The sequence below is a fragment of the Ursus americanus genome, chromosome 24, assembly GCF_024610735.1.
Source record: "Ursus americanus isolate L20-20 chromosome 24, mUrsAme1.1.p, whole genome shotgun sequence".
In the NCBI taxonomy this organism is placed as follows: Eukaryota; Metazoa; Chordata; class Mammalia; order Carnivora; family Ursidae; genus Ursus; species Ursus americanus.
This window is the reverse complement of record NC_142150.1, coordinates 22682165-22695628: the sequence shown is the minus strand read 5'-3', so window position 1 is coordinate 22695628 and position 13464 is coordinate 22682165. Positions and strand designations below refer to the sequence as shown.

The window sequence follows — 13464 nt, the reverse complement described above, 5'->3', positions numbered from 1 at the left end:
CAGCAACGGGAACTGTCATTCATTGCTACCAGGCTCTTTAAAGATATTATCTGACTTAACCTTTTTGCAACAATCTTTTGAGGAGACTACTTCTATTATTACCCCATTTTAGAGACAGAGAAACAGAGGCTTAGAGATTAAGATGACTCCACTGGCAAATGGCAGAGCTGGCAAAGAAAACCAGGTCAGTTTGACTCCAAAGCCCACTTTCATAATCATTCTGCTGTACAATATTACACCACAGCTCCTGATATAAAGTTGGTAGGAGACCTCCAATAATTAGAATGACTTCTGAGCTTTGTGTTAAAAGAAAATGAGACCATTGAAGAGCAACAAGATCAAAATGACTGGCATTGGTATTAGTGGTCTCTGCTTTTGGAAAAATAATTTACCATTGGATTCTTAATAGTATTATTTAAGTCACAGCAAATATATTCATTTTCTTCTACATTTTTCTAAAATGTTTTTAATAAAAATATGAATCAGGTTTCAGCCAGATTTTTTTTTTTTGTCTTTACACATAGTGGATTGTGTTTCTATTGTTGATTGGTAAGGAAATAGTTAAATCTTGAGAGTATACCCTGGTGGATATCTCCCTCAACCATCTAAACACAAGAAAAAAAAAAAAGGTCACAGTCAGTTACTCCCGTTAGATCAGTGTTCACTGGAACATCTGTAGGCACATATACACACTCTCTTTACTGTGAGCCTTCTGCGTGCTACGGTCAGAGTGGGCAGTCAGTGAATCTTCCCCAAGTGCTGACATTTAATACCTGGTTTAGCGTCAAAGATTCAGAGAGGGGCGAGCACCCCTCTGGCCTTCAGGTAGGTCCAATACCTTCATTTCTACCAAAGCTAAAAGATGGGCACCCACGTTTGTCAACTTTCAGGGAAAGACGATGCTCCCCTTTAGCAGCGTGTTAGTTACAGATGGATTGGGTGTCCAGATGGGGAGGGCATGCTGTAAAATTTGGAAACTATGGGGCTTTCTGGTGTCAGGCTGCTGCAAGGATTCAATTCCTGTAGCATCAGAGCCCATGTGTTAATCTTAGTACATAAATGCTTCTCTGGCATAAGTGTCAGAAAAAAGACCTAATCCTGCCTTCAGTGCCAGCAAGAAAATCAAATAATGTATGCCTCGAACCTGATTAGCTGTGCAAGATAGTGTTAATTCATGCACAAAATGACTGCAGTTACATGAGGTTACCTGCTATCTTGGAGCAATCAGGAAAACATGGGCAACGCTGATCAGTAAGATTTAATGCCTCAGAGTACAGTACTTTTCTTTGGAAGGAAAAAGAGTTAGTCCAGACACAGGGAAACTACAAACCCAGACCTCACACCATTAGTCCTCTTTTGATTCTCAACTATGCCCTAGCTTCACAGTGAATAAATGAAAACCTCCCTGCCGAGGAATGTTAGCATGGGGTTGGGAAAATTGTATAAATTTATTGGTCCTCTATTTCTGTCTTTTAAAAAGAATCTTTAATGTGTTGACTTTGAAACTTCCTTCAGTTGAAGAACAGTGTCTTCTTTTTCAAAATCTGCCTTTTTTATCTAGCCTATTTAAAGAAAGTAGATTATTTTAGCTCTAGTATAACCGTTCAAAAACTCTTAAAAACCAAGATGTAACTAATATAGTCGTATTAAGACCATGGAAAATATACAATAGTCTACTCCAGCGAAAACATATTTAAGTTAATAAAGCAAATTTCAAAAACTAAATAAATATGGCAAAATAATGTGAAAACACTTTCGATGTTCCTGTTTATTCTTTAAATACGTAAGTCATCTGGTCATGGTTTAAAATGGGTATTCTAAAAATTAAATGCACAAATATTTGACCTGTGTTACAAGAGGAGATAATTCATCCTAACAGTAATAAACCTCACCACTGTTTTAGGACCCTGAAATCATGAAGTGTACCAAGAGCAGGGTACCAAAGGGAGAACAGGTCATAAATCTTTAGGGACCCATAATAAGCTACAAAAAATGGGTAGTATTCCTTATGCCTTGCCTAAGAAAATGTTTCTGTTAATCTACAGTGATCATGTTTTCACTTATGAGAAGCCAAATTCCCTATGACAACCTTAAAATGAAGCCAACAGGCTACAGTGAAAACTTAAAAAAAGTTTGCTGTTTAAAAGCAAGTGTTCTTGGTGTATGCTCATCCCTTGGGATCTGGAATCCATTACCCCTGTATGGCTTGCTCTACATCCCAATAACAGTCTTCAGAGGTGTTTAAAACAAATAGGCTTTGGCTTCAGTGCTCCCTCCAACCCAAAGTGGACAACTCTTTGACAATCATCACATATGCTGAGTGTAATCACTTACGGTTTTCATTTACTGAACTGAGGGTTAGCAATATTCCTTTTAATTCCTATGGAGAGCATTTCCTTAGTTCCCAGAAGCCTTCTCCTATGTATACTTGGATAGGCCATGAATAAAGAAAACACCCATGTTATTTCATAGGTAGGGCAAGTTGCCAAACCTACAAACCACCATGGTCTGAAGAAGAGACAGGCTTGCTTTCGTGACTTTAGTAATAATGCTTCTCATTCACCACGTCCTTACTTGGATTAATAACCCACAAGATGATTTAAAATATCACACCTTAAGGAATCTCCCAAGTAAACTAAAACTAAGTAGAACAGAACATTTAGCAATTAATTACATCTTGTGTAAGAAGTGCTTCAAAGCAAAAAGCACCCCTCCAACATCTCATTAGACTGACCACAGATTCTAAATGGTTCAAGGAATCTTTGTGGGGAGAATAAAAATATAGAGTCAACTAACATTTATTCCATGCTCATTATATGCCAGGCACTGTGTGTTGTGACTTACATGTGTTATCCCATTTATCCTTCAGAACAACCCAGTGAATAGGTACTAATACGATTCCCATTTTACAGAAAAGAAAGAACGGAGAAAAAATAACTTGCCCAAGATGGTTACACAGCAACTAAGTTTCAGAGCCCAGATCTGGACTCAGACTCCAAAGTCTGCATATTTAATGAGGGGTCAGAGAAAGGGTAACAGAAGAATAAATGAATTATTCCCTGTTATTTAAATTGAACTCACCACCAGCACCTCCTTTGATATGCTTATCCAATTCTCATTAGTCTAAAAAGATAATCAATCTATACCCACTGAACAGATCCCAGACCCTAAATCCCTTCGAACCATCTCCAACGTTATAAATATCATCTGCCATGACTGGCAGAGGTAATTGTGTACTAACAACCTTACTTTTGATAAGTTCAGGCATAATTATAAAAACTATCACGGTGTGCAAAGGCCTGTTCTAAGTGCTTTACATGTATTAATTTACTAATCATAACTAACATCGACCAAGGAGGTAGGTAATTATCTCATTTTACAGATGAGGAAATTGAGAGAGTGAGACATTAAATTACAAGTTCATAGAGTTAGTAGGTGACAGAGACAGGATTTGAATACAGCTGGTCAGCCTTCAGAGTCCAGACTGAAGTACTAAGAGCCATATTCAGAGACACTGTTTCAAACTTTTTGAAGCATATTAACAATTTTCTCTTTAACAGTCACTTATCTGTACTATTTCGTTTCGTTTAACATTTGGTGCCTAGGACTTCACTCTGCAAACAGGGAGTATATTATTAAGGCTCCTGGCATCTCTCTAAGGTAAGTAATGATAATAAAAATGTATCAAGCTTACTTCATCTAGTAAATCCCTTTTTAAAAATACTATAATACTAGTATTAAATCCTGAATAATTCTGGCACCTCTTTGCTTAGTGCCTGCTTACTACATAGTTACTTAAGAATTATTTCAAATGTCTTGGGCTGGAAAGAGAAATCTGAAATACTAGCAACTGTATTTTTTCTAGAGAGAGAGAGGGACAGGGAAGAAGGGAGAGGGTTGGGGAAGAAGAGAGAGAATGGAGAAGGGAGGGAGGTGTTTAGGAATCTTCTCTGCATCGCTGCATGAACCCAAAAACAGGAGCAAGAGCGATTGAGGAAAACAAAGGGCCTCTGATGTGACACTTGCTAAAATCTAATTACAGTGTTTCCACTAGTAAATCACTATCAGGTAATTTCTCCCCTGAACTCCAAGTATTCAGAGACTGATCTTTAGCTTCCGTAAAATAAACAGTCACAGCTTTTGTGACCTCGGTGTCCCCCTCGTCCCACCTACACCCCCCTCCCCGTCCCAGAAACCTAGGAACGCTCAGAGCGGTAACTGAGTCCAGTCCCCCAGAGCGTCCAGGCGGGAGGAGTCTGCAACCTCGCCTCGGCCGGGGCGTCCCTTCAGGCTGCGGTTTCCAGGCAACCCCCTTAGGGCCAGAAGCAGTAGTGCTTCCTATTGGGTCACCTGTTTGAGTCCCTGGAGAGGCACCGGCAACACCCGGCAGCGGGCTGCCTGACGCCCCTCCCGGTGCTGCGACCTTCCCGTAACCCGGATGTTGGGTCTGCGTCAGACACTCTCACCTCCCATTCCCTAGTTTTCCGCCTTGGCTCCCATCTAGTCACTTCGCACTTTGAGCGTCTTTATTCAGAGAGGCGTCCTAGGAGTCTCCTCTCCTGTAGCCACAAAAACTATTTTGGCCACACATCCCATAGAGAACGGATTCCTGGGATATGTAGTTCTTTCTGCTGACAAGCGGGGAATCTGTGAGGAAAAAAGGACTACAATTCCCAGAAATCTAAGGGAGGCTAGTCCACGTCTAAAATGCGTCCCAATTGCTTGGATCCTATTGGGAAGGAAGGTTCTGCGGCTCTTTGCTAACCTAGCTTCCTGGGTTTTGCTAATTCAGTTCCCCTACAAGCTTGTGGAAGAACTTTTTTTTTTTTAACAAGCTTTTTATATGTAAGATGATCCAAATATAGTGATTTATATGAAGAAATATATGTCATTTCTTAAAATTCTTTCAGATAAAAGATCTACACAGGATCAGAAAATATGTCACTACAGATGATAACCGTCAGTAATAACATGGCCTTAATTCAACCAGGCTTTTCACTGATGAATTTTGATGGGCAAGTTTTCTTCTTTGGCCAAAAAGGCTGGCCAAAGAGGTCCTGCCCCACTGGAGTTTTCCATTTTGATGTAAAGCATAACCATCTCAAACTGAAGCCTGCAGTTTTCTCTAAGGATTCCTGCTACCTTCCTCCTCTTCGTTACCCTGCCACTTGCATATTCAGAAGCAGCTTAGAGTCTGAAAAGCATCAATACATCATCCATGGAGGGAAAACACCAAACAATGAGCTTTCAGATAAGATTTATGTCATGTCTGTTGTTGGCAAGAACAACAAAAAAGTTACTTTTCGCTGCACAGAGAAAGACTTGGTAGGAGATGTTCCTGAAGCCAGATATGGTCATTCCATTGATGTAGTGTATAGTCGAGGGAAAAGTATGGGTGTTCTCTTTGGAGGACGGTCATACATTCCTTCTGCCCAAAGAACCACAGAAAAATGGAATAGTGTAGCTGACTGTCTGCCCCATGTTTTCTTGGTGGATTTTGAATTCGGGTGCTCTACGTCATACATACTTCCAGAACTTCAGGATGGGCTGTCTTTTCATGTCTCCATTGCCAGAAATGATACCATTTATATTTTAGGAGGACATTCACTTGCCAATAACATCCGCCCTGCCAACCTATACAGAATAAAGGTTGATCTTCCACTGGGTAGCCCAGCTGTGAGTTGCGCAGTCTTGCCAGGAGGGATCTCTGTCTCCAGCGCAATCCTGACTCAAACAAACAATGATGAATTTGTTATCGTTGGTGGCTATCAGCTTGAAAATCAAAAGAGAATGGTCTGCAACATTGTCTCTTTCGAGGACAATAAGATAGAAATTCGTGAGATGGAGACCCCAGATTGGACCCCGGATATCAAGCACAGCAAGATCTGGTTTGGGAGCAACATGGGAAATGGAACTGTATTCCTTGGCATACCAGGAGACAATAAACAGGCTACTTCAGAAGGTTTCTATTTCTATATGTTGAAATGTGCTGAAGACGATGTGAATGAAGATCAGAAGACACTCACAAATAGTCAGACCTCAACAGAAGACCCAGGCGACTCCACTCCCTTTGAAGACTCAGAAGAATTTTGTTTCAGTGCGGAAGCATGTAGTTTTGATGGTGATGATGAATTTGACACCTATAATGAAGATGATGAGGAAGATGAGTCTGAGACAGGCTACTGGATTACATGTTGCCCTACTTGTGATGTGGATATCAACACCTGGGTACCATTTTATTCAACTGAGCTCAACAAACCTGCCATGATCTACTGCTCTCATGGAGATGGGCACTGGGTCCATGCCCAGTGCATGGATCTGGAAGAACGCACGCTCATTCATCTGTCAGAAGGAAGCAACAAGTATTACTGCAATGAACATGTGAAGATAGCAAGAGCACTGCAAACACCCAAAAGAGTCCTACCCTTAAAAAAGCCTCCACTGAAATCCCTCCACAAAAAAGGTTCTGGGAAAATTCTTACTCCTGCCAAGAAATCCTTTCTTAGAAGGTTGTTTGATTAGTTTCACAAAAGTCTTTCAAATACAAGTGCATCAAATTTGTACACCTATTTTAAAGAATCATAACAATTATGAAAATTATATTTTTATTTTTTATTGAAAATGTCTATGATTTCTTTTAGTCTTATGAATTAAGTGCCAAGAAAAGTGCTCATAATACAATGCTAAATATTTGAAAATCTTTTACTGAAAGGTATCTTAGATGAGAACTTATGACCTGAATTTTTTCATTCAAGGAATCTTAAATACAGAAGAAGTAATAATAATCAAGGTATGCTTATATCCCTCATATGATTTTTGGTTACAAATAAGCTACAGAGTAGTTAAGACAAAGTTAAACTGATAAAGAAATTAACACCTAAAAGAATTGAATGAATTATTTTGCACAATATAGCAACTTGGTGGTTGGCCAAAAATTAAAACCAAGATCACTTGTATCCCATGCTAGTGCTCTTTGCACACCTCTAACTCTAAATTGGGCTCTTGATTATGCCTGTGAACAGAAAAAGTTCCATATAGCTTATTTCAACTATAAGACAGACAGTCTCCATTGACATGAAGAATGAGCAAAGGAATCTACATCAAGTTTATTATATTTTACCAAGTTACCTACTTTCTTCAGAGGATCCCCCCACCGTCTGGTGCACAGATGATGAACCAAGACCAGTCACTTGAACAAATTCTTTGAGAGATTTAATGAAAACTGAAGTCCACTGCCACTTAGCATTCTGGGAAAAGAAGATAAGTGAGAGCACACTAAGAAAGGACCACCAATTAAATCTCATAAAGAACAATAGTATTACTTCCCCCCCCCCGCAAAAAAAAGTTCAAAGGATTTTCTAAAGTTAATAGGTAGAATATTTTAAATGGGGAAAAATAAATTTGTGTGTACATGTATCTAGTTATTATGTGGAGTTTGCTGCCAATGAAACTTACAAAAATCAATGAGCTTTCTAAGGTTCAATTAGATACTTTCTAGAAAGAAAGTTTAAAAAACTGTTCATTTTGAGGCTTTAAAGACATCAACTAATAATCAGGTGATCTTAGAGAAATGTCTTTCCTTTTGGAGTATTTTTCCGGCAAAGCATCTCACGTTAGCCTAAGAGCTTAAGCCATAGCTTTTTATTCATCGGTCTTCCCTGAAAGTCCACAGTGTGGAGGGTACTATGGCCAGATTTAGGGGAAACGTGACCATACAGGAGATAAACCCTTGGAACACAAGTTCGTCTGCGCCAGTTCCATGTCTTAGATACTAAAAGTAACTTGGATAAATTAAATCATTTCAGTAATGTTGCTTATTGAATATTCCTTTTGAACCCTTTACTGTATCATTGCTCTGATTTTTCATTGTTTTTGTCACCTATGTAAAACTAATAAAACATTAAAGTGTCTTCCATTGATATTGATTTCCTCCAGTTATTAATTGTCCCAATTAGGGACAAAATCTTACTATTCAATTTTCTCAGGATCATTCTACTTTGATTTCTTTTTTTCTGTTAATAGGAAGTGGTATACATTAAAACTGAAATATCCTTCATAGAATTCAAAAGAGTTATTTCCTTAAGAGGTAGATACATGCCCTTATCTCAACTTGTCTATAGTGACTGAGTAGCTGAAGAATTATTACCACATTTGTTTTGTAGTCAGTGAGTTTAAGATATGATCATCTAAGAGATGTAATTCTGAACTCACTGGGTTCTACAGTTAAACTCAGATCCCACCAGCATAGCTACTTTTGTGGTGTGTGTGTGTGTGTGTTTGTGATACGTGTATGTATATTTGAGTAAAAATAGGTCTTTTTAAGAGAGTCCATAAGATGTGACATTAAAGATAATGAGGCTTCTGTTCTAATAAGCATATGCAAACATTCAGATGAACCACATTAGAAGAGTACTCACTCCAATGATATACTGCTTTCGCTTAAAACATTTCTTTTTTTTTTTTAAGATTTTATTTATTTCTTTGAGAGAGAGACAGAGAGCGTGAGAGTGAGTGGGAGGGCAGAGAAGGAGAGAGAAAGAATCTGAAGCAAGTTCCACAGTAAGCGCAGAGCCCACTATGGAGCCCACAGCTGCTGTGAGATCATGACCTGAGCCAAGACCAAGAGTTCAACCATGCTCAACCAAGTTGAGCTTAACCAACTGAGGCACCCAAGTGCCCCATGCTTAAAACATTTCTAGGACTCACATTTCAGTCACCTTCAGGGCCTATGGTTCATTCCTTTGAGGAAACTCAACAACTGTCCCTCTTCCACCATTAGAGATGGAGTTGGTTTCTGGAAACAGACAAACATCATCCAAAGCCTAGTAGGGTATAATGCTCAGTGTTATATTACCACTTTAGGTAAAAAAGAGAAAGTCTGAGTACAAGCTACAAGATGGGCTTTCTGATATGGCTTATAAATAGGTTCTAAAGAATAGTATGGAAACTGTTTACACAGAATAATTTCAATAAATAAGGTATGGCTTTCCAAGGTGATCATTTTAAGGTGATCATTTTAAGGGACATCTACAGGTACAAGTGAATTTAACGTGTCAGGAGGAAGGGAAGTGTAAGGAAAAGGACTAGTCTGAAGGCCCTGGGATGAGATGAAGCTTATCACCTTTGAGGAACTGAAAGGTCGGTCTGGCTAAAACAAAGTCAACAAGAGGAGTACGGAGTGAGCCTAAAGAGATAAGCAGGGCCTGGCGCCCTGTGATTTTCATTAGTAAAACAAAGTCACATACAACTCCGTTCACACCGTTTGTCCTGTCCTGTACCCTCTGTGGTGAATCTCCAGAAATGCCAAACTGATTAACATTTCTGGTGAGAGCCCCTAGTTGTCTCGGTACTCAGGGCTTTTGACGATCCCATCTGTTCTGCAGGGCATACCTTTCCTCTTGTGCTTTATCACTCGTGCGAACATCTTAGTCCATCTGGCCCATTCCTACCCACTCTACATCTCAGTTCAGATACCTGCTCCCCTGGAAGACTGCTCTGAACCCCGTCACCTCCTTGATGGTTATAGCACTTACAAATCTCCGCTTATATACTCAGAAGCCCAAGAAACACAACTGTACTTTCTGTAACTCACATTGTATTATGCATCCTTTCTACTATGTGTTGGAAATTTAATTTCAATACATTTAGGTTCCTCCCTCTTCACCCAACTTTTTATCCAACTCCCAGGGAGAAACATAATGCTGAGTTGCCAGGAGTAGAAATGAGTGGGGGTGAAACATCTGGTTCTTAAGGTCATCATCCCTTCTCACTAGCTTCTGCTACAATATCCACACTCCCACAGGGACTGAGATGATCCGCTTAATGATGACTCCTGAGTTGTATCTCAGCCTTAACCACAAGACATCATCAGATTTAGGTCTTGCTCAGCTGCTTTTGGGTCCCTAGTGGGCTCACATGATAAGGAGATCATTCTGCCCCTTCCTTTCCAAGTGTAGCCACTTGGATTATACATACAGCCACACTGTATTATACACTTTCTCTCTGTGAGGCCACCTAGGACTTGTCTGTATCTGTACTACTTTTGGGCATCTTGTGGTAAATTTAGATTGAATAAGCAGCCATTCTAATCCACAGTGACAAGAATTCCACATTATGTATATGCCACCAAATTCCACTCTAGCGTAGAAGGTTACCTTTTGCTTTGGAATTTACCATAAATGATATCACATTTTCCCAAACCTAGTTCTGTCAGGAAACATCTAATACAACATAACAACCAGTAAGTGTAAGAAAAGTGGCTTCCTGATTTCTGAGAGCCATTCCCTTGAATTATCAAACCTGGGAATGAGGGTTGTGGGACCCCCAGATTCATAGCCGACCAGGCAGAACTGTGGGTAGCCTGGGCACAGCATTTATGGCTGGTGTCACGGGGCGGGGGGAGTCTCATGGGACTGAGCCATTCACCTGTGGAGTCCGGACTAACTTTGGGTAGTTAATGTCAGAATTGAATGGACTTATGGGACATCTAGAGGGTATTAGAGAATTGGAGAATTGATCACTGTGGGGGAAAACTTATCAATGAACTTTTTGAAGACAAAAATGGAAAGATGCCTAACCAAGCACTAGGTATTTATTTAGACCCTGATCAGACCTCAGGATAAAAATATGCATACTTGGCCTGCAAGTAACTCAGTGTATTTTGTGAAGGCTGAGATACATTGTCACTATCGGGAGGGGAAAAAGGGATTATATAGAAGCCAAGGAGAAAGGGAACTTCCCATGAGAAAGAAGGAAAACTGTCATGGGAAGAAATGCCAAATTCATGAGAAGATGATTCTATGGCCAAACCTCTCTTCATGTCCTCCTGCCTAGGGCTGACCACAGTTGTCTGAGGGAGTAAGATATGTGAATTAGCAAGCCATGTACAAGTGACATCAAAAAAATGCTTGAAATTGCTAATCTGTCATTTAAATATATAGTGTGACCCTTCTCATTCTTGGACAAGTCCCCTCATATTTAGACCTTCTGAAAGCATTTCACTTGTGTCCCACCCCTGACGTGGCATGGATGGCATCCACTGCTTGCTTAAAACTCTTCATAGATTTCCATTTGCACTGGGGTAGGCTTCAAAGTCTTTACACAGCGCACTGTGTCTTGCATAATGAGGCCTCTGCCTGATTCTCCAAACACACACAACCCTTTTCCTGCCTTCACTCAATCTGCTCCTGCTGGAGGGACCTTCCTTCTGTTTCTAGATTCCACCAGTTACTCTCCACCTCAGAGTCTTCCCACAGGCTAAGTCTGTTCCGGGTCCATCTCTCCACACCTGCCCTCACCTCACTCCTTCCACCCATCTCTCCTTAAAGTTTCCTTCTTCCTAGATGCTTTCTCTGATCCCCCAGTTTAAATTCTACTGTCCTACTGTACTCACATTGCACTCAGTACTTTTTCTTCATAACACCTACAGGAGTGTGTCATGATGCATTTATTAGGCTTACTGGTATTTTAATGTCTACTTCCACCGAGCTCTTTGTGAGCAGAAACTGTCTGTGTTGTTCACCTCTGTATGTCTAGTGCCAAGCACACACTGCCTGTTCGTAGAAGGCATCCTATACACATTTCCTTAAAATGTAGGCTGAGGCACGCCTGGGCACCTGGAAGGCTCAGTCGATTAAGTGTTCGACTCTTGATTTAGGCTCAGATCATAATCTCAGGGTCATGAGATTGAGCTTCACGTCTGGCTCCATACTGGGCATGGAGCTTGCTTGAGATTCTCTCTCTATCCCTCTGCCCTACCCCCGACTCACACACACTCTCTCTTAAAAGAATAAAAGTAAAATAAAGGGTGAAGTAGTTAGAAAGGGTATCGAGAACAATATAGAACTTAGCAGGGCCTTAAAGGGTAAAGAGATGCCTCCTTCCCAAATGTGGGGGTAATATTCAAATACTTGGTCAAAGGGTACAAACTGTCAGTGATAAGATGAGTAAGTTCTGAGGATCTAAAGAACAGCATAGTGAATACAGTTGATCACACTGTATTATACACTTGAAATTTAAGAGGGTAGATTTTAAACACCCTCACCACACCAAAATAAAAGGTAATGATGTGAGATGATGGATGTATTAATTAGATTATGGTAAATATTTTACAATGTACATCAAATCATTACGTCGTACATGTGATATACAATTCTGTTTGTCAGTTATGTGTCAGCGAAGTTGGAAAAAGATAAAACAAGGCAAGGTTAACTGTTAAAAAAGAAATCAGACCAAGAAAATGGTGCGGACTAATGAATCATCGAACTTTACATCAGAAACCAGGGATGTACTGTATGGTGACTAACATAATAAAAAAACAATTAAAAAAAAAACTTTTACTTCACTTAAAAAAAAAAGAAAAGAAAGAAAATGGTGCGGGAGCAGTCCTTCAGGCTCCCTGAGGTGCTGGGATAAACCTGTCACTTGCTGGATCATGAGTTCCTGGAGGATGGGCAGGCTGCCAGAATGGGAAGGGTACTGGGGCCCTCGGGACACAAGCTATTTACCTACAAGTACAAACATATTTCAGTATTTTAAAAACTGCTACGGTTCCACAGAAGCACCAGGTTGAATCTCTGTTCTGAGCAGAAGGGAGCTGAGAGCGCTCTAGCAAAGGTGGTGCTGAGATTGAGATGCTTGAAAATTCATGGATGACAAGGAGGCCACCCAGTCGTGTGAAGGTAGACAGGCAGGACTGAGATTGTGGCGCTGTGGCTCTGCCCATGGCAGGCTGAGCTAAGCGTCTGTGACCATGCGAGAAACGTGGAGGTAATAGCAGTATCCCCTCCAAAAGGATCCAATGAGAAAACCATGGGCAATTCCTTCCACCCTGTTTGCTAAGTGGCAGATGTCATTGTTTTAGTAGCAGTGATAATAGTATCACTGTCATCATGGCCATTAGGAAAGGCACTGGACAAAAGAACCTGGGATACAGCTCAGTGCTGCCACTATCTCTGTGACCGTGGACAAGTCAACCACTCTGATCAAAATTCTGAGTATATGAACATGTGAATTTTCTGCGGAACAGACCCGTATTTTTATCAGGTTCTCAAAAAGAGTCAGAATCTACTGATTTTCAGGGTGTCTGGGTGGCTCAGTTGGTTAAGCGTCTGTCCTCAGCTCAGGTCATGATCCTAGCATGCTTTTTTTTTTTTTTTAAGATTTTACTTATTTATTTGCCAGAGAGAGAGAGAGAGAAAGAGCATAAGCAGGGGGAGCAGCAGAGGGAGAGGGAGAAGCAGGCTCCCCACTGAACAAGGAGCTGGATGTGGGACTCGATCCCAAGACCCTGGGATCACGACCTGAGCTGAAGGCAGACACTAAACCACTGAGCCACCCAGGTGCCCCAGTAAATAAAATCTTTAAAAACAAACAAACAAAAAAAACCTACTGATTTTCAAATTCTACATTTTCAAAAGGCTTGCAATTTACTTCCAATATCCAGAAACAAATGGTCTCAGCTGA

General features: G+C 40.5%; 2 protein-coding genes across 2 annotated transcripts in view; one reads left to right on the top strand and one right to left on the bottom strand.

Annotated features, from left to right (window-relative positions):
* Positions 1 to 4599, bottom strand: part of IFTAP (intraflagellar transport associated protein) — a 56077-nt gene extending 51478 nt beyond the window's left edge. Inside the window, 1 exon segment of the mRNA XM_087854754.1 lies at positions 4467 to 4599. The gene's annotated coding sequence lies outside the window, so the exon portion shown is untranslated.
* A 339-nt stretch (positions 4600 to 4938) lies between these two features.
* RAG2 (recombination activating 2) lies at positions 4939 to 6731 on the top strand. The gene has a single exon (XM_045808683.2). It carries the CDS (start codon positions 4939 to 4941, stop codon positions 6520 to 6522), a length of 1584 nt encoding a protein of 527 aa, XP_045664639.2. The 3' UTR covers positions 6523 to 6731.
* Positions 6732 to 13464: the final 6733 nt, after the last annotated feature.

Coding starts and splice junctions, on each gene's coding strand:
- RAG2 (XM_045808683.2), top strand. CDS start 4,939: ATGTCACTACAGATGATAACCGTCAGTAATAACATGGCCTTAATTCAA.